The sequence below is a fragment of the Bufo bufo genome, chromosome 2, assembly GCF_905171765.1.
Source record: "Bufo bufo chromosome 2, aBufBuf1.1, whole genome shotgun sequence".
Taxonomy (NCBI): Eukaryota; Metazoa; Chordata; class Amphibia; order Anura; family Bufonidae; genus Bufo; species Bufo bufo.
In genome coordinates this window covers 9,947,928-9,969,211 of record NC_053390.1, presented here as the reverse complement: position 1 = coordinate 9,969,211, position 21,284 = coordinate 9,947,928, and the positions used below count along the sequence as shown (strand labels likewise).

The window sequence follows — 21,284 nt, the reverse complement described above, 5'->3', positions numbered from 1 at the left end:
GTGAAATATTGTTTCGTTATATTGTGGCCATAGGGCTTCTCTCTTGTGTGACTTCACTAATGACCCCTAATTATGGCTTTAGAAGCAAAAACATTTTTCTTATTCTGAATGCAGCTTCTCTCCTGTGTGATTCCTCTTATGTTTTAGAAGACTTGATTTATATGAAAAACGTTTCCCACATTCTGAACATGAATATGGCTTCTCTCCTGTGTGACATTTTTCATGTCTAACAAGACCTGATTTCTGTGTAAAACATTTCCCACATTCTGAACATGAATACGGCTTTTCCCCAGTGTGAATTCTCTCATGGTAAACAAGATCTGATTTCTGTGTATAACATTTCCCACATTCTGAACACGAATACGGCTTTTCCCCAGTGTGAATTCTCTCATGGTAAACAAGATTGGATTTCTGTGTAAAACATTTCCCACATTCTGAACATGAATATGGTTTCTCTCCTATGTGACATCTCTCATGTATAACAAGATATGATTTTCGTGCAAAACATTTCCCACATTCTGAACATGAATACGGCTTTTCCCCAGTGTGAATTCTCTTATGGTAAACAAGATCTGATTTCTGTGTAAAACATTTCCCACATTCTGAACATGAATACAGCTTTTCCCCAGTGTGACATTTTTCATGTATAAAAAGATCTGATTTCTGTGTAAAACATTTCCCACATTCTGAACATGAATATGGCTTCTCTCCTATGTGATTTCTCTCATGTGTAACCAGCCCTGATTTCTGTGTAAAACATTTCCCACATTCTGAACATGAATGCGGCTTTTCACCAGTGTGAATTCTCTCATGTGTAACAAGATTGGATTTCTGTGTAAAACATTTCCCACATTCTGAACATGAATATGGCTTCTCTCCTGTGTGACATTTTTCATGTATAAAAAGATCTGATTTCTGTGTAAAAGATTTCCCACATTCTGAACATGAATATGGCTTCTCTCCTGTGTGATTTCTCTCATGTGTAACAAGCCCTGATTTCTGTGTAAAACATTTCCCACATTCTGAACATGAATACGGCTTTTCCCCAGTGTGAATTCTCTCATGTATAACAAGATTGGATTTCTGTGTAAAACATTTCCCACATTCTGAACATGAATATGGCTTCTCGGCTGTGTGGCATCTTTTATGTATAACAAAATTGGATTTCTGTGTAAAACATTTCCCACATTCTGAACATGAATATGGCTTTTCCCCAGTGTGACTTCTCTCATGTAAAACAAGATATGATTTCCGTGTAAAACATTTTCCACATTCTAAACATGAATACATTTTCTCTCCTTTGTGACGTCTTCGATGTGTAGAAAGTCCTGAGCCGTTTGTGGATTCTTTACCACAATGAAACATTTTAATCCTTTTCTGACCTGTACTTGCGGTAACAATCTGTGATTGGTCCGGAGAAGGTTCCTCATAATTAGGAGGATTATATGACAGATCTGTACTGTGAAGTCCTGGATCTACATTAAGGGTAATGAGGTTTTCTCCTGAAGAGCGCTGCATGATATCTTCATCTAGTGGTAACATGACATTTTCACATTTCTTACTGGGATTTTCTGTTCAGATAAAAATAAAAATTTGTTTGAAAGTTTTTTCTTTGCAAACTACAGAGTAGACAAACTTATTACATTCCAATTTGTCTGGAAGTTGATCCAACAGGAAGGAGAAGTGTTCATTCATTTGGAATCCATTCCTGACTTTGGCCAAAAAACTGCACTTGTGATCCCAGCCTTATAAAGCTTCTATAACTTCCTGACAAAGTCCAGGATTCTGGTTTACACCAGGTCATAACTTTTATTACATACAGTAAATAATGACCTAACAAAACTAAAAAACTTGAAAAACCTGACCATGTCTGGAAACACTGGAGCATCGTAAGCCCCGCCCCTGCAGAATCTGCCTGTTGTTTCTATATGTGGAACCTTAAAATCCCCCCTTTTTGGACAGATTATAAGAGCAGCACAGATCAGTCACTGGTTATCTACCAGCAAGTTCACACAGAGCAGATCAGCTGCAGACATTTCTGTGACTGTCCCGCTACCCTGAATGTGGCTTGTAATAATCCATGCACCTGCTGCAGAAACAACCCAATACATGGAAATGTCTACAATAAATGTCCCATGTGTGAACACGCTCTAATGCAGCTGGAACATTCTGGGACATGCAATTACTGCTAGAAGTCACACGTTCAGTCTGAAGGGGATGAGCAGATAATCGCTGAAGTGATGGACAACAGGATCACATTTAGCAATTTAAAGCCGATGCCAGACAAGAAATTTACTACAATTTTTTTCACATTTTATTGAGACACCAAAAACTTAGGCTACTTTCACACTGGCTTTTTGGCTTTCCGTTTGCGAGATCCGTCATGGGCTCTCGGTTTTGCCCTAATGCATTCTGAATGGAAAATGATCTTCTATAAGAGGCTGGAGCTCCTCCATTACATGTCACTGCACACACGTGTATACACTGCACATGACGGCTCTTACCTTGTGATATAAGAGGCTGGTGCTCCTCCATTACATGTCACTGCACACACGTGTATACACTGCACATGACGCCTCTTACCTTGTGATATAAGAGGCTGGTGCTCCTCCATTACATGTCACTGCACACACGTGTATACACTGCACATGACGGCTCTTACCTTGTGATATAAGAGGCTGGTGTTCCTCCATTACATGTCACTGCACACACGTGTATACACTGCACATGACGGCTCTTACCCTGTGATATAAGAGGCTGGTGCTCCTCCATTACATGTCACTGCACACACGTGTATACACTGCACATGACGGCTCTTACCTTGTGATATAAGAGGGTGGTGCTCCTCCATTACATGTCACTGCACACACGTGTATACACTGCACATGACGGCTCTTACCTTGTGATATAAGAGGCTGGTGCTCCTCCATTACATGTCACTGCACACACGTGTATACACTGCACATGACGGCTCTTACCCTGTGATATAAGAGGCTGGTGATCCTCCATTACATGTCACTGCACACACGTGTATACACTGCACATGACGGGTCTTACCTTGTGATATAAGAGGCTGGTGCTCCTCCATCATGGCCTCCTTGTACAGGTCCTTGTGTCCTTCTATATACTCCCACTCCTCCATGGAGAAATAGACAGTGACGTCCTGACACCTTATAGGAACCTGACAACACAATGACACCGTCATCACCCAGACCCCTCCAGTGCTGTTACTGGAGAATTTCCCAGCATTCCCAGCAGTGTCACCTCTCCAGTCAGCAGCTCCATCATCTTGTGGGTGAGTTCTAGGATCTTCTGCTCATGTATCAGGGGGTGAGGGGGAGGCTCTGTGATGGGGGGAGGGGTCCTCCTCCGCCCTCCTGACTCCTGGAGATGGATGATGGGAGTCACACAGTCCCCCGATGTCTTCTTCACTATTGTGTACTCCTGTGGATGGAGAGAGACACTTAGGGTCCATTCACACATCCGTGTGTGTTTTGCGGATCCACGTATCCGCGGATCCGCAAAACACGGACATCGGCGATGTATGTTCCGGACATTTTGCGGACCGCACATCGCTGGCACTTAATAGAAAATGCTTAATCTTGTCCGAAATTGCGGACAAGAATAGGACATGTTCTATTTTTTTCGGGATCGGAATTGCGGACCTGGAAGTGCGGATCCGCAATTCCGGATCCGGGCAGCACATCGTGCTGCCCCATAGATATGAATGGGTCCGCAAATCCTTTCCGCAAAATGCGGAACGAAATTGTGGACGTGTGAATGGACACTTATGGAATAAATCCTTCAGGAGCCATGTGCTCTCCTCCGGCCCTCTCCTCCTGGTACAACGTGCCTACTTACCTTCTCATGGCTCCTACAACATGACTATTGGTCACTGGTCACATGACACATCACTCACCATATTGGGGGCTGATCTCCAGGTTCTCCATCACTTGGAAGGTCTGGAGGCCGTTCTCCAGGACCCTGGACTCTTCCTATCACTTCCTATGATGGATTCTCCTCCCCGATGTCTGACTTGTTGAAGTGTATGGTAGCCGTCATGGCACCTAACAGGTAGAATTTAGCGTAGGAACCTGTCTAACAGAGATCGCCTTGACGCTCGGCAGACGGGCTCAAATAATTTTGTACAAAACGATTTGCCAAGTATCTCACACTTATAGTGTAGCACTTGTTATTATTATGCAATTTTGTACTCTATATTGCAGTTTATTGTCGCATTGCATGTTTCTGTCTTTTAATGTTGTTCCCTGCCATAGCAATGTGCTACTGCGGTTTGGTATGTGCTGACTGACCCCTTTTTTGGTTTTTCTTTGCAGTTTGTACTGGAGGTGTGGCTGCCTCCTCAGTCATGCACTCCTGACCACCCTGTCTGCCCTATAGGCTGATTTTAATTAGTGTTAGTACATAGTCAGGCTTGCTCCCCTTCACTCACTGAAGCCATGGCACCAGGAGTGGGATAGTTTGTGGACTCTCACTGCAATCCTTGGTAGCCGTTTGGCGCCGTGGAGTGGGCTTGCTGTGTAACCTGCACTCCCTGAAGTGTATGGTAGCCGTCATGGCACCTAACAGGTAGAATTTAGCGTAGGAACCCGTCTAACAGAGATCGCCTTGACGCTCGGCAGACGGGCTCAAATAATTTTGTACAAAACGATTTGCCAAGTATCTCGCACTTATAGTGTAGCACTTGCTATTATTATGCAATTTTGTACTCTATATTGCAGTTTATTGTCGCATTGCATGTTTCTGTCTTTTAATGTTACAGAATACAATACAGAGGAGAGAAATCTAGAAAAGTTTACCTCTCCGCTCAGCAGGGAGATGATCTCCAAGGTGAGGTCTAATATTCTTCTGCTGATCTCCTTCCTGTCCATCCTTGGTGGTCATTCAGGAGAAGAGGAGAGAACTGGAGGAGCTGGAGGCTTCTAGTACTGCAGGCGCCTTTATGAGAAGAGGAGAGGACATCATCCAGGGGACAAGACCAGATGTCACCTCCAGAACCTCACTTCCTGAGCCTGGAGGGGCCCCGCTTCTCAGAGCCCCCACCACATGGATTCCAGGGGCCCCAACATGGAGATCTCTGGTGGCTCCACAGGAGATAAATGTCTGGTAGATGCAGGTCCCACCTCTGGGCTGTGCTCAGCTGTGTCCAGAACTCCTAGAGAAGAGACTGGAGAGAGCTGAGCTCAGACCGGGCCCCGCTCCATTCATTCTCCTCCTGGAGGCAGGGGCCCCTCACCAGGACAGTCAGGGGCCAGTGAATGATGACAACCCCCACTATCCCCACTACTCCTCCCCCATCATACTAAGCTGAGGAGCGGAGAAGGATTCCTTGTGTGTAATGGAGGAGAATCTCCAGAGGTGACATGTCTGAGCTCTCCACCACACTGTCTCCTCACAGCTCATCTTACCTGCAGGCTGGAGGAATGGCTGATACCAGAGAGAACAAGAGCCCTGACTACCGACCAGGACCTGCCCAGTATCTGCTGCACTGCCGGAGCTGAAGGACCTGGGGTGACGTCACCGTCATGTGATCAGTGCAGGGGGCGGGGCTCAGCAGTGACTACCGACCAGGACCTGCCCAGTATCTGCTGCACTGCCAGAGCTGAAGGACCTGCGGTGACATCACCGTCATGTGATCAGTGCAGGGGGCGGGGCTGAGCAGTGGAGAGATATAGAGTGGGGGAGGGACCTGGGTTGGGGTGATGTCTCTGTCATGTGATCAATACATTGGCGGTGAAGGCCCTGGAGTGACGTCACAGTCATGTGATCAGTGCAGGGGGCGGGGCTGAGCAGTGGAGAGATATAGAGTGGGGGAGGGACCTGGGTTGGGGTGATGTCTCCGTCATGTGATCAATACATTGGCGGTGAAGGCCCTGGAGTGACGTCACAGTCATGTGATCAGTGCAGGGGGCGGGGCTGAGCAGTGGAGAGATATAGAGTGGGGGAGGGACCTGGGTTGGGGTGATGTCTCTGTCATGTGATCAATACATTGGCGGTGAAGGACCTGGAGTGACGTCACAGTCATGTGATCAGTGCAGGGGGCGGAGCTTTCTATGGAGAAGGATCTGTAGGATTGAGGATTTTTTTCTCTATACATCTATGGCAGTGATGGTGAACCTTTTAGAGACCGAGTGACCAAAACTGCAACCAAATACCCACTTATTTATCGCAAAGTGCCAACACGGCAATTTAACCTAAATACTAATATAATATATCTTTCATGTCCTTTTATCATTTATCTATAATAGATTAATAGCCTACATTTAATGCGCTGCCTGTGCTGTTCATAGTGTGTCCTGGGGATGATGAATGGCAGGAAAAGTCTAAGACATATTGCTACGCCATAGACTTTTTCCAGGGCGTGGGTGCCCATATAGAGGGCTCTGAGTGCCGCCTTTGGCACCTGTGCCATAGGTTCGCCATCACTGATCTAAGGAAATGCTGGGAGTTGTAGTTCTCTGATATGCTTTCATAGCAATGTGGATGTGCTGGGAGTTGTAGTTCTCTAGTTTAATTTGTTATGATAACAGCCTGGACAGCCTGGGAGTTGTAGTCATTTTCTCTGCTATACTATAATGACAGCCTGGACATGTTGGGAGTTGTAGTTCTCTCCTCTGTTTTCTGCACATGATTACGGGGGTGGCCATCTTTCCTGATGCTGAGAGCAGCATTTAGAGCTATGATTTATAGCAGCTGCATGGACTATGGGCACAGTAGACAGGAGCTGCTCCTCCAGGATCCACAAGCAGATTAGATCCTAGACGGCTCCTCCTGCGCTCCTTCTCCGTGCTGCCAAACACTGCTTGTCGTGTGGATTGCGGTACGGCTTCTACACGTTCCGCGTCCTCAGCTTCCCTCCAGGCTCTTCTCTTCCCCTCCAGACTTCTATGCCCCTCCAGGCTCCTCTGTTTCCCTCCAGACTCCTCTCTGCTCCTGCAGACTCCTCTGTTCCCCTCCAGACTCCTCTCCGCTCCTGCAGATTCCTCTGTTCCCTTCCAGACTCCTCTGTTCCCCTCCAGACTCCTCTTTGCTCCTCCAGGCTCCTCTGTTCCCCTCCAGACTCCTCTGTTCCCCTCCAGACTCCTCTGTTCCCCTCCAGACTCCTCTGTTCCCCTCCAGACTCCTCTCTGCTCCTGCAGACTCCTCTGTTCCCTACAGACTTCTCTTTGCTCCTGCAGACTCCTCTGTTGCCCTCCAGACTCCTCTGTCCCCTCCTGACCCCTCTGTCACCTCCAGGCTCCTCTGTTCCCTCTATGGCCTCATGCACACGACCGTTGTTGTGTTCCGTTCCGCAAAATGGGGTTCCGTTGTTCCGTGATCCGTTTCCGTTTTTGTTTCCGTGTGCCTTCCTTGATTTTTGGAGGACCACCAGACATAAAGGAAAGTAAAAAAAAGTCTAACAGGTTTGCCATGCAAATGATAGGAAAAAAACATACGCGCGGACGCGGATGACAATCTTGTGTGCCTCCGCGTTTTTTAGCGGTCCCATTGACTTGAATGGGTCCGCGAACCGTTTCCCGCAAACATAATAGGACAGGTTATATTTTTTTGACGGACTGAAACCACGGATCTCGGACGCGGATGGCAAACGGTGCATTAGCCGAGTTTTCAATGGACCCATTGAAAGTCAATGGGTCCGCAGAAAATCACGAAAAACGGCACAACGGACACGGAATAAAACAACGGTCGTGTGCATGAGGCCTATGGAAGCTTCTAGAAGGTTCCCATTAAAAAATGTCATGCTCATGGAAACCAAGCCCTGCAGGACTAGGTAGGATTGAAGTGGCTTCTGCTTGTCCCTGGTCTTCTTCAGGACTCGGGAACGAGAGGGATGGGAGAAAAAATGTAGACAAATATTATCCAGCAGATAATTGATAGACCGTCCAGCTCCTCAGGATAATCAGCCGTCAGACTTCTCTCACATCACCATCACACCTATATCTGGAGCTCTCAGTTTCTGAATGATTTGCAGAAGAAGATGAGTATTTAACCCTTACTGCGCTGAGTGGATTGTCTTGCAGATGAGCAGATTGGATTTGCCATTGAGATTGCCTCTGATATGAACTGTAGAAATGCTTCTCAAGGTGATCTCCGCCCAACACACAATCTGTCTCCATTCTTCTGACCGGGAAAGGCGTCTGTTTCCACCTTGTTTATGGGGAAAAAAACATCCACCGTGTTGTCTGTCTGTATCAGAATCCGTCTGAATTAAGGGCTGAGAAATGAGTGAGGCCGATGTGATTGCCCTGAGTTCCTTCATGTTTGATGACAGGAGATCTGATGATGGACACTTCTTTTGTACCCATTGATTCTTGACATGGGCACCCCAACCTGAGCCTGAAGTATCCATGGTGAAGGAGAACTTCTCCAGATGAACCAAACATTTCCTTGCAGACAAGTAGTCTTCTGCTACATCAGTTCAGATCTTTGTAAACACATAGAAGGATTCTAAAATGACTGGCCAGAGAGTTTGGATTCTTGTCCCAGACACAGAGGATGTTACAGTGCAGAGATTATGTGAGATATGGCCCAGTGGACCTCCAGCATTGGTGACCAGGTCTACAATTCTTATTGAACTGTACAATTTGACAGACTCGAGAAACGACTTACCTCCTGGTGAATGGCAGTTATCCTGTTGACAAGGTTATGGACATTGCAGTGTCCAGAACAGATCCCAAGAACTTCAGGTCACAGGACAGTCTGAGATGAGACTAAATTCATAAGAAAGTTGTGCTGCTTGAGACACAGGAACGGCGTCAGCACCCGGCATACCCGGGCAAGTGCCGGGGTCCACTGTTCCTTAGGCGACCCACTTGTTTCCGCGTTTAACCATTTTTACATACTGTTGACAACGCTGCTGCCGCCTGACAGGATCTCCAGGTGGAGCGTCAGTGTGTGAGTACAGTGGGACACAGACTGTCAGCGAGGACTCGTCTCGGAGGACACAGGGGCGGAGGCCGAGCTGATCAGCAGGCGCAGCTGCAGAAGATTCAAGACAGCAGAGCAGCCGAGCCCAAGAAAGGAAGCCTGGAGTTTTATTAGAATTCAGGGCAGGGGAACAGACCAGTAACATGGCCGCGGGGCTTATGTTCACCAAGATAAAGGCTGAAGCCAACCATTGAACAGAGCATAGAGGACATGGACATACACTAACTATTACCATGTGTTTCTCCGCTCAATAAGCACAAGCCTAGAAAACACAATGTAAACTCCTACAAGAAAATACCAGAACGCATGAAATCCATTATACACTTTATTGGCAAAAATTCATAAGAGGAAATTTTCCTGTTTTGATTTTTTATCCAATAAAGTGTAATATTGATTAGTATTTTCTTATAGGAGTTTATGTTTTAGGCCTCATGCACACGGCCGTTGTGTGCCCGTGGCCGCATTCTGCAGGTCCGCAACGTAATACACGGGCATCGGCCCATGTGCATCCGCAATGGGTCCGCAATCACAGAGATGTGGAACAGAAGTGTGGATCGGAACCCCACGGAAGCAGTACGGAGTGCTTCCATTGTGTTTCTGGCCGTGCCTCCGCACCCCAATAAAATAGAAATCATTCTATTCTTTTGCGGGGGGTGGACGGATTGCGGACCCATTAAAGTTGAATGGGTCCGGATCCGTCCCGGACATTGCCCGTGCATTGGGGAATGCTAATTGCATGGAACGGACGCACAATGGCCGTGTGCCTGAGGCCTAAGGGCTCTTTCACACGAGTGGATGCCGTGCAGGTAATCGCTGTGTGATAGACAGCCAAGCCGCGCTCCGGACAGCCGAGACGCGGAGCAGTAACATGATTGATGATGCTCCGTGCTTCTCTTTTTACTACAAAATCACAGTGAGATACAGTTGTCTCCGTGATTTTGTAGTAAAAAGATCACAGTCAATCATGTTACTGCTCCGTGTCTCTGCTGTCCGGAGCGCGGCTCGGCTCTCCTTCACGCAGCGGATTACCCGCACGGCATCCGCTCGTATGAAAGAGCCCTCAGTGGTGCAGCAGTGCAGCGTAATTATGTTATTAGGACCTGGGATCTGCCTGCCAACAGCAAGATGGAGGAGAGAGAAGGCTGGAGTCAGGGAGAGGGGTGACCAGCAGGGTCCACAGGCTGAAGTACGAGGGGGCCATTTACAAAGACGTTCTTTTACGTTGGTCTTTGTTTCCCCCCTACACTGGCAAGTACGGACCTGATTTATGACAATGTCTTGGCCCCCGCCACTGCCAAGTAGGGAGGACGGCACAGAAACGGGGTCTTGTGACTTTTATAATGTCTAAAACTGGCATCGGCCATAGAGTCTGTAAATAATCAGACGTCTCTTCTGTCCCAAAAAGAGAATCCAGGGGGAAGTGTAGAAGTGGTGGATGCAGCTGCAGTCTGTGTCAGTGTGTCTGTGACAGCGCATGCCGAGAGCGACATCGGTAATGACAGACTCACTGCTGGCTGGGCCTTGTAGTGCTCTCAGAGAACTGTCTACAAGGCTCAGCATGTCCGGTCTGTTATTACTGATTACCAGAGGACAGTACAGGGCAGGAGTGTAAGGCGGGCAAAGAACTATAAGGCCCCTTTCAGACGAGCGAGTTTTCAGCGCGGGTGCAATGACGTGAATGCATTGCACCCGCTCTGAATCATAACCCATTCATTCCAATGGGTCTGTCTACATGAGCCTTGTTTTTCACGCATCAGTTCTGCGTTGTGTGAAAATCGCAGCATGTTCCATATTCTGGGTTTTTCACGCAGCCCTGGCCCCATAGACGTGAAAAACACATTGCATCCGCAGTTTTGTCTGCGATTGCGTTCCGATGTTCAGATTTTCTGCGCAGGTGCAATGCGTTTACACGCCCATGAGAAAAAACTAGATGTGGTACCCAGACCCGAACCCGGACTTCTTCACTGAAGTTTGGGTTCTGTGTTCTGTAGATTTTATTATTTTCCCTTATAACATGGTTATAATGGAAAATAATAGCATTCTTATCGCGCAGCCGGCATCGTCTTCTTTCTTCTCCTATGCTGCTGCCTGCCCCTGTGCAAAAGGACCTTTGATGACGTAATCGCGCTCACCACGTGGTGACGTCAGCGCAAGTCCTACTGAATGAAGATAGAAGGATCCACGTGGTGAGCGCGATGACGTCATCAAAGGTCCTTTTGCACAGGGGTAGGCAGCAGCATAGTGCTATCAGCATTCATATTGATATTTATTGGGGGCACAGGGGCAGGCAGCAGCATAGTGCTATCAGTATTCATATTGATATTTATTGGGGGCACAGGGGCAGGCTGCAGCATAGTGCTATCAGCATTTATTTTTATATTTATTGGGGGCACAGGGGCAGGCAACAGCATAGTGCTATCAGCATTCATATTTATTGGGGGCACAGGGGCAGGCAGCAGCATAGTGCTATCAGCATTCATATTGATATTTATTTGGCGCACAGGGGCAGGCAGCAGCAGAGTGCTATCAGCATTCATATTGATATTTATTGGGCGCACAGGAGCAGGCAGCAGCATAGTGCTATCAGCATTCATATTGATATTGGGGGCACAGGGGCAGGCAGCAGCATAGTGCTATCAGCATTCATATTGATATTTATTGGGCGCACAGGAGCAGGCAGCAGCATAGTGCTATCAGCATTCATATTGATATTTATTGGGCGCACAGGAGCAGGCTGCAGCATAGTGCTATCAGCATTCATATTGATATTTATTGGGGGCACAGGGGCAGGCAGCAGCATAGTGCTATCAGCATTCATACAGGCACGATATTACGAAGTCTGTCACGACTACAGACACGAGGTTATGAGTCCTGTCACGACTATAGGTACGATATTATGAAGTCGGTCACAACTACAGACGCGAGATTATGAGTCCTATCACGACTACAGGCACAAGGTTATGAATTCTATCAGGACTACAGGCACAACATTTCAAATCCTATCACGAATACAAACACGAGGTTATGAGTCCTGTCATGACTACAGGCATGTTATTACGAAGTCTGTCACGACTAGAGACACAAGGTTATGAGTCCTGTCACGAATATATGCACAATATTACGAAGTCTGTCACGACTACAGACACGAGGTTACGAGTCCTGTCACGACTACAGGCACAGTCATAAGTCCTGTCACGACTACAGGCACAATATTATGAAGTCTGTCACGACTACAGACACGATCATAAGTTCTGTCACGACTACAGGCGTGATATTTTACGAAGCCTGTTACTACGACAAGTACAAGGCTAGTAAGCTGGTAATGGCCACAGGCTTTGTGGTCTCAACGGTCTGCTCACGATTACAACACACAACGCAGGGGCAATGTTGGTCCTGACAGGACAATAGTCATGGTTAGTAGTTGATTGGTGGAGAGTATAGGCACAGTTCGATATCCACGTCACGGCTACTGGCACGGTTACGGTAGTGGGTCACGTTACAGGCATTAGGTAGCACGGGTTCATTAAAGAGGGCACGAGTAGGCTCTGGTTAAGGTCGGTTATTTCTCATTTAATGTCATTCCTTCTGTTTTAGTTACCTAATGTCATACGCTTCCGACATCGAGGGAACATCTTCGTTACAGGGAAGTGTTGATCTCCAATTTCAACAGGGCGCTGTTCCTTCAATGAGGTCTTGGACCATTTCTAAGTTGACGGCGGAGTTCTTCAAGAGGGGGGTACCTTCCCCAGCAACAGATTTGCCTCCTCTGCTTAAAGGTTACAGGTCCCAGTCAGGAGATAATGTCCGTGAACACTATACCGACGTCTCTTACCCAACTTCATGCAGTGTTCAAGTCAATGGCCACGTCCAGTTCAGACATCCAGACTAAGCTGGAGACGGTGGAGAATAGGGATGTTTCGTCTAGCTTAGTGGTACAGAGACTTCAAGTGGCCTCAACATCACAAGCTAGGGTTGCTGGTGGGTCAGCCAATTTTACCCAACATAGCACATTCACATTATATTCTAGATAACATTCGGATGTTAATTTAGCTTCATTACTAGTAGCAGCGTATGAGGTCCCTGACAATAAGATCATAGCCGTGGGGAAGTTCCATTATTCTCAAATCCTAAAATGTTAGACTTCATAAGAAGTTAAATGTTCTGAGTTCGTTCTAGCATTTAGTCCACTTCGCGATGTTATCTGTCCAGTCAGCCACATAGGAGGGAAGATTGGGACCGTTATTTATATAAGGTGGTGAATTCAGGTCATAAATATGGGGGTACGGCTTCTCATGACTACTACCGTTCGTTTCAGCCAAAGCAGCAGCTGTTCTCGCGCAGTTCTGGCACGTTACTGGTTGGTCTAATATCAACACAGAATTGTTTTGTTGCCATTTCGCAGGTCTTAAGGCCCGGCTGGTACTACGTGTAATTCTTTCTCGCATACAGCTGAATGGTGTTCCACTCTTAATTTACGGTTAGAAGAAAGAAAAAAAAGACACAGACTAGGAACATTCCAGGTCCATCACCTAGCAACAGGAGGGTCGGTTCAGGGGTTGTTAAAGTGGGCCAGCCATTTAGAGTGTCTCGGTAGGTCACAAGTTTGTAAACATTTTATCATACAGCGTGTCACTATAGTCAGTGTAGGTTGTTACACTCATGTTCCATACGTTTTAGGGCCCATCCCTGTGTCGCTTATCCACAGAAGAACAACCACATAGCATGATAGACCCTGTACTTAAGGCTCAGTTGAGGGACCATCCTGAGCCCAGTGGGTTCAGGATGTACTTGTCGGCTTAGAAAATGGTTTCCACACGAGTTGGTTTCGTTACCTCAGTCATAGGATGAGTGTAGGCACCTTATGTCGGCCTCAAAACCCAGGGTCAGTATCGGAGCTGATTCAGACGAAGTTAGATAAGGGATATCTTCTAGGACCATTGAGTCAGCCTCCTCTTGTCTGTAGGAGGGTGAGCACTGTCGGGGGCTAACCCAATTATTTTTTTTTTTTAAAGTGGCTGTTATACGATTTGTCAGCCCAACGTTCTTTCCCTATCCCTAGTCTGTACTCCTTGATACCATCAGAGGAGTTCTCTATGAAGTGTTCTTCTGTTGACAAGGCCGTTAAGTGGAAACTCCTTTAGGAAAAGGTTCATGGTTGTCAAGTTGACAGATAATACTGTTACCGCAGACATCCTTAGGGAGGTGAGATCAGGTTCTATAGAAATCATGTCATTGTTAGAAGGTTCGTGGCTCGCACTACAGCATGGGTTTAATTTTGTGTGTACACTCATTAGTGGTGATAAGAATGTTGCAGCAGACGCTCTTCATCGGCGTTACTTTCAGCTCCTATCCCAGGTATTCCCATAAGCAGACTCCTTGCCGACACCAACGCCTCATCACAGTTTACGGGTGATGGACTAGTGTTGCACTTCGCCACGGTCAGGAGTCTGATTGCAAAATCATTATCCAGCGACACGAGGTTAGCGTATAAGAGCGCTTGGGGATTATTCAACCCGTTTAAGGGAGCATATCCACCTGGTGCCACGGGGCACATATCCTGTCTAATGGCATTGTAGCTTTTTGCCACTCTAACCTCAAGTTAGCGCTTAGTATTATTAAGGCATTCCTGGCAGGCATATAGCATTACTACAGTGGTCAACACCCCGATCAGCCGCCCCCCTTTTTTCAGCGCATCCCATCAGAATGTTGTTGAGAGGAATTCAGGGACTAATGGTCTTAAGTCAGTCTACGCGTCAGCCGGGTCAGGGCAGATGTTAGGTCATTATCTGACCTGTCGCAAAATGGACTCTTCGGTCGTATAATTAGTTTGTTGTTTATAACAGCTATGTATTCGAGGTTCCGTGGGTTCCTTAGGCCAAGTATGTTTATCCGTTCACTATCGCAGAAAGCTTCTACGGAAGGTCAGCTTGTGGGACGGTACTCATGTTCTATTTAACCTCGGATTCATTGATATTATCTCAGCCTGGGGTATTAGTAGAGGTAAAATACTTGGCTGCAGGTAACAATTGGTGCCGGTCAGGGTCTTTTATGAGTGGCTAGAGTTGGTCGGAGGGGCTCCAGTTGAGTCGCCGTTGTTAACCTGTAGTGGCGCCACACTTAGTACTCCGAACTTCATGTAGTACATTAGATTAATCAATATGGGGGTGAATCTGACGTTGATATTGGGCCATTCTTTCAGAATTACAGTGGCATCCGCGGCTTCAAAGCATTACATTCCGGTGCCTGTCATTTAGAGGTTAGGTAGGTGAAAATCATCCTGTTATGTATGGTATACTTCAGATCCATATCATGAAAGGTCTCTTGCTTTTCAGAAACTGGTCATGTAATTATTGTAGAAATAAATATTACTATACCTACGGTCTGTTCTTTTTTGGCCCCTTTAGGTTGCTCTACTACTACAGCAGTTATGGCATAACTCAAACTGCTAGGCAGAGTTAGGGTGAGGTAGGTCAGGTTAGTTTCTGATAGCTGATCCGAGCACAAGTGTAAGGAAAATTTATTTGCCGGATTTGTGGGAGGGGAGGCTGGTGAACAGCGCTATTTAGAGCCGTCCTTGGGCCCTACGAGACGTCAGCACGCCGGCTTTTTCACCCACCCACACAATCTTACGGTTATTTAATATTAGGGTGGCCCCCTTTAGGTTGCCCTACTACTACAGCAGTTATGGCATAACTCAAACTGCTAGGCAGAGTTAGGGTGAAGTAGGTCAAGTTAGTTTCTGATAGCCGATCCGACCACAAGTGAAAAAAAAAAATCCATAATTTTCAATACTTTTTCTATAGAGGTTGTCTGCAGTGACTTGTGACATCTGTCCAATACCTTCTGTGTGTCAGGGCCAGAGATTGGACAAATATAAGTGAAATCTATTTTCCCTTTTCAATACTTTTACGTACTTTTTCAATATACTGTGCTTGCTGTGAACTGTGACATCCGTGCCACATCTTGTGTGTCAAGCGTGCATATAAAATTCAATATGCAGAAGGCGAGCAGTAAGGGACGGGGAAGTGGCGCTGATGCTGATGGTGCACGCATAGGCCATGGCCCTGTGCGCGTTGAAACTGTGTCTGCTGCCAGAGCAAGAAAAACAATCATCCACGATACCTAGCTTTATGTCCCAGTTTGCAGGGCGTCGCAGGACAAAACTCTTGAAGTCAGACCAGTGCGACCAGGTGGTCGGTTAGATTGTAGCAGATAATGCTTCCAGTCGGTTAAGCACCACCCTGTCTACCACCAAGTCCAGTCTCAGTAGCCAAGAGTCTGGTCAACAGAATCCTCGCCCTGAGTCTGGCCAAACAAGTGATCCCACACTCGGAAATTCCGAGGAGCTCTTTTCATCGCCATTACTTGATTTGGCATGCTTAAAGAGAGACATGAGATCTTGTGCCCTGATTCCCAACCTCTTGAGCATCCACAGTCTCAAGAACATGACGGTGGGGAACGGCAATTAGTTCAGATTAAATCAGTTTAATGAGGTGAATGATGATGATACACAGTTGCCAATGAGTCAACCACAATTAAGGTCTCAAGGGGTTGATGAAGAGGATGAGACACAGTTGTCAATCACTGAGGTTGTGGTTAGGTCAACAAATCAAGAGGATGATCAGAGTGAGGAAGTGGAAGAGGAGATGGTGGACGATGAGGTCACTGACCCAACCTAGGAAGGTGGAAAGCTGAGCGACGACAGCAGTACAGAGGGGGAAGGATCTGCAGCACCGCAACAGGCTGGAAGAGGCAGTGGGGTGGCAAAAGAGAGAAGGCGGGCCACACCTAACAGGCCTGCAACAGTTCCATAGAGCACCCCCTTGTGTAAATCTCCCTTGCCAAGGGGTAGGTGTTCCGCAGTATGGCGCTTTTTTGAGGAAAGTGCGGACGACAAAAGAATAGTAGTTTGCAACCTTTGCAACACTAAAATGATCCGGGGCGTGAACACTAGCAACCTCACCACCACCAACATGATCCGCCACATGGCATCCAAGCACCGTAATAAGTGGGACGAATGCCTGGGTCCACAATCTGTGTCTGCGGGTCACACCACTGCCTCTTCTTCCCCTATGGTACGTGCTGGCCAATTGCCTGTCGAAGGCGCAGGCGAGGATGCCTTCTGCCCTGCACCTGGACCTTTGCAAGCACCATCAGCAACCATCCACTTTCCTGTCCCAACGCAGCGTCCAAATGTCATTACCCCAGGCATTTTAATACAAGCGCAAATACCCAGCCACCCACCCACAGGCCATAGCACTAAATGCGCACCTTTCAAAATAAATGGCCCTGGAAATGTTGCCATTTAGGCTTGTGGACACTGAGGCCTTCCGCAGCCTGATGTCGGCGACCGTCACGCGGTACTCTGTCCCCAGCCGCCACAACTTTTCAAGGTGTGCCTTGCCCGCCTTACACCAACATGTGTATGCCGAAACGTCACATGTGCCCTGACCAACGCAGTTACTGGGAAGGCCCACTTAACCATGGACAAATGGACAAGTGCATTTGGCCAGGGATGCAAGATTGTGGAGGCCGGGAGCAAGTCACACCCTGGGATGGCACAGTTGCTACAGACGCCGAGGATTGCGGGCCCTAATTCCATCAGGGTTTCCACCAGCACCTACGTTAGTGGCTCCAAAACCCACTTCTCCTCCTCCGTCTCCTCCTCCACTTACACCTCTGAATTATCTGCGTGCAGCACCAGTCAGCAATGTTCCAGCAGAATTGACCCTTTAAAACATAACTTTTACTTAATAATGCTAATAAAATGACACCACGTTAGTGATTCACCAGTGAAAAAATCTTGTGAAACAAATGATAATCCAAACAAATAGAGATGTTTAGATGGAGTGACCAACCATTAATATGGTTATGAAGGTTGGTGTACACAGGGCAGCATTGGGGAGTATTGGAATATCTAACCTGTCCCTGCACTCACCCTGAATAAATCCTCAGCCCAGGGACGTCCCCTAGTGGTGGAGACTCTCTGCCCTCGTACCTGGACTGACTGCCCTACTTACACCCTCCTCTCAATAAACAATACCACGGTACCCCGTAAAACGACGGGTATCTTCTGTGTCACAGGTCGGTTAATGCCTGTATAGACAACAGCCCATGTGGATAGAAAGATGAAAAATACAACTGGTGTGGAGGTGTAGATATCACCTATAACACCATGTAGAAAAGTCAAAAAGGGGCGTCACGGTGGCCATACGCTCCCAGGCTAATTCTTACAAAAACCCTGACGCGTTTCCCCTATTTCTATGTTCATCAGGGGGTAACAAAACAGTCATGGGTGAACCGTCATAATGAAATAAAGATAATTTTTAGATATACTTATGATACAGATGGAGGACACAGGACCAGAAACGCAGACTATAATATGTATGTAGGACCAAGGGGACCATTGGATAAATCCCACCTGTAGATGGAAGGTAGAGAAATATCAGGGTAAGAGCTTGATTCAAATTTACTTATACTACCACCCCCTAGGTATCTGAGGCACTTACTTAGTATCCTGGACGGTCAAATACACCAGAAGCCCATAAAGATAAGGGCCAACACAGTGTCCAAGAAACTGTAAAAAATATAGTATAAAGCTCCATTGCATGCCAGAATTGTAACCTGCCAAATAAGATCACAAGGTCCTTACTCACGCTTACTTGCGTTTTGGTGTCATCCTGTGCCTCCAGATGATCACACACTAAGTTACCTGCTTCCCTAAATACCCCATCGTCAGCTGTTTGAAATTGGCGCTCAATGGGACGCCAAATAGGCCACTTCCGGTTGCGGGACGCGTCCGTATACGTCATATCCGGTCTATGGACCGCATGTGTATCTCACATCCAGTCTTTGGAGCGCAGGCGATCGTCATATCCGGATTTTTAGTCACAGTGTTTGCTAACTTATTATAGCTGTAGCAAGGGGGATAGGGTATATATAGGGGAGATAGGTGTGAACCATAGAAAATGGAAGAAAACATGTTATGCAAAATTTCACCTAAGTGCGTGCCCTAGATGATGGGAAGCACCAAGCGTATACTTGATAATTGACGCTATACACTCAGTATTTGGATACTTCACGTATCCAGTTATTTTTTATCCTGGCTTAATTATTCTACCGGGCAGGCCTATTCATTATCAGAGAGATCAAGCTAAGCGCATCCTCCCCTACAGATCATAAGAAGCAAGAGAAAGTAAGTCTCTTATTAATACCAAGGGGTGCCTGGGATTTGAACCGGTGGATCCAGACGCATTCCTTCTGGAGGATTTTATGATCCCAGTCGCCCCCCCCTTGGGGATAGGGGAATTCTCTCCAGGATCGAAAACCTCAGACAGTTAGGGTTACCACCGTGGACATCGTTGACATGTGACGCGACCGGAGTGATGTTCTTTTTGGCCACGTCATTCACATGCTCGCATATCCGCCGCCTGTCTTCTCTGATTGTTTTTCCTATGTAATCCATAGGACATGGACTTTGACATATGTATATCACACCTTTGCTCCTGCAATTATAGAGTCCTATATTGTTATTTATCGTCACTACATCCCAGAGTCAGGAGTGGGTAATTGCCGCGCGCCCCCTCCTTTACTTGGATGCTTCTGCTTCAATAACTTGTCCCGCATTTCCACTCGATTACATTGCAGCCATAGACCTGCCTTGGGTGTGGTATCCCTTTCTCACGCTCCCTCTCTGGCATTGAACCCGATTCCCCGTGATCACCATGGCAGACGCATAAAAGAACATCGAAAGTTGATAGAGAAGATATCCAATTGTATCATGGACATCACGGGGACGTGCGACATGGTGGAGCAGTATGTGAGCAAACGCCTACACGTACTGACTGATGGTTCCGCCCCCTGCAACTTCTGGGTCTCCATATGGGCACATGGCCTGAGCTTGCCCTTTACCCCTTGGAGGTGCTGGCCTGCCCTGCAGCCAGTGTATTGTCTGAACGTTTGTTTAGCACGGCAGGAGGGGGTTATCACAGACAAGCGCAGTCGCCTGTCCACAGCCAACGTGGACAAGCTCACGTTCATTAAAATGACCCAGGCAGGGATCCCACAGGACTTGTCCGTACCTTGTGCAGAATAGACATGTATACCGTCCTCACCCAGCCATTGTTGAACTCCAGCGCACTTTCTCTTTGTTTTATTTTTTATATTTCCCAATGTTTTGGGGTCTACCCAAATTTGAACAAAAAATAAATAAAATAAAATATAAAACAAAACCAAAAACCAGTGTTAGCTACCTCCTCCTCCTCCACCTCCTCCTCTGCCGCTTCCACCACCTCCTCAACCTCTTACTCCACATGGGCCTCCTCCTCCTAGATCAAGATTATTATTTTTTATTTTTACGTATTTTATGTTATTTTAAGTCATTTCCCTATCCACATTGTTTGCAGAGCACTTGCCATGCTCTTAATCACATTTTGCTGCCATTTGCAGCCCTCTAGCCCTTTCCATGACTTTTTTAGAGCCATTTTAGTGCTCCAAAGTTCGGGTCCCCATTGACTTCAATGGGGTTCGGGGTCAAGTTCAGCTCCCGAACTAAAACTTTTTTGTGAGGTTCGGCCGAACCCGAATATCCAGGTGTCCGCTCAACTCTATTTATACCTCTTGTCTGATGGAATATTGTCACTGCGCATACTCCAGAACTTAGCCTCAAAATTGTAAGATGCCAATACCTTATACACATGCCCATATACTTATACTTTTGCTTGCGCTCCAATCAGCGCCTGGTGTCTTCTGCCCATGCGCTAGAACTTAGACGCAGATCATCTCATCTGCCTCTACTGCGCATGTCATTGGACTTGTTAACGTGGGGATGGAATTGCCTATTGCGCTTGCGCTTGGACTTAGAATATATGAGGACACTGGGGGGGGGCGTGGCCTACCACAACATGGAGTAGGACGCGCTGCAGACCGCTCCTGCATGAATCCTATCGCATCCTGAGTTTTACAGATCGCTGGTGCCAGCGAACCATACCAGAGGAGTCCCAGGAGTTTGCAGATCCATCTGCAACAAAGAGTGGTGGTGGCAGTCATGCCGAAGTGGGGGAAGAGCGGTGCGCGCCCAGACAGAACGGAGGGCAGTCAAGATGGCGCTGGAATGGAGGAGGGAGATGGACAGCACGAGGCGGTGAGTCGGAATGTGGCAGCACGCCTCAGTAAATATGCCAGGGTGGTAGAAGGGGCTAAGGACTGGTCACAAGCAGCTGGGACTGGAGACAATTCCTTGCTCAGATCAGGAGGATAACTCCACAGACGAAGAGGGGGAGAAAAATCATGGCCGCCCAGTCCCTCTGCCCCAAACAAAAGCTCAAGGCAAAGAA

General features: G+C 47.1%; 1 protein-coding gene across 1 annotated transcript in view; it reads right to left on the bottom strand.

Moving 5' to 3' along the window:
* The window catches only part of LOC120991969, a 562,088-nt gene that overhangs the window by 349,064 nt on the left and 191,740 nt on the right, over nucleotides 1-21,284 (bottom strand). The window contains 1 exon segment of the mRNA XM_040420728.1: nucleotides 153-1,232. Within this exon segment, the coding sequence (XP_040276662.1) occupies nucleotides 153-1,232 (1,080 nt within the window).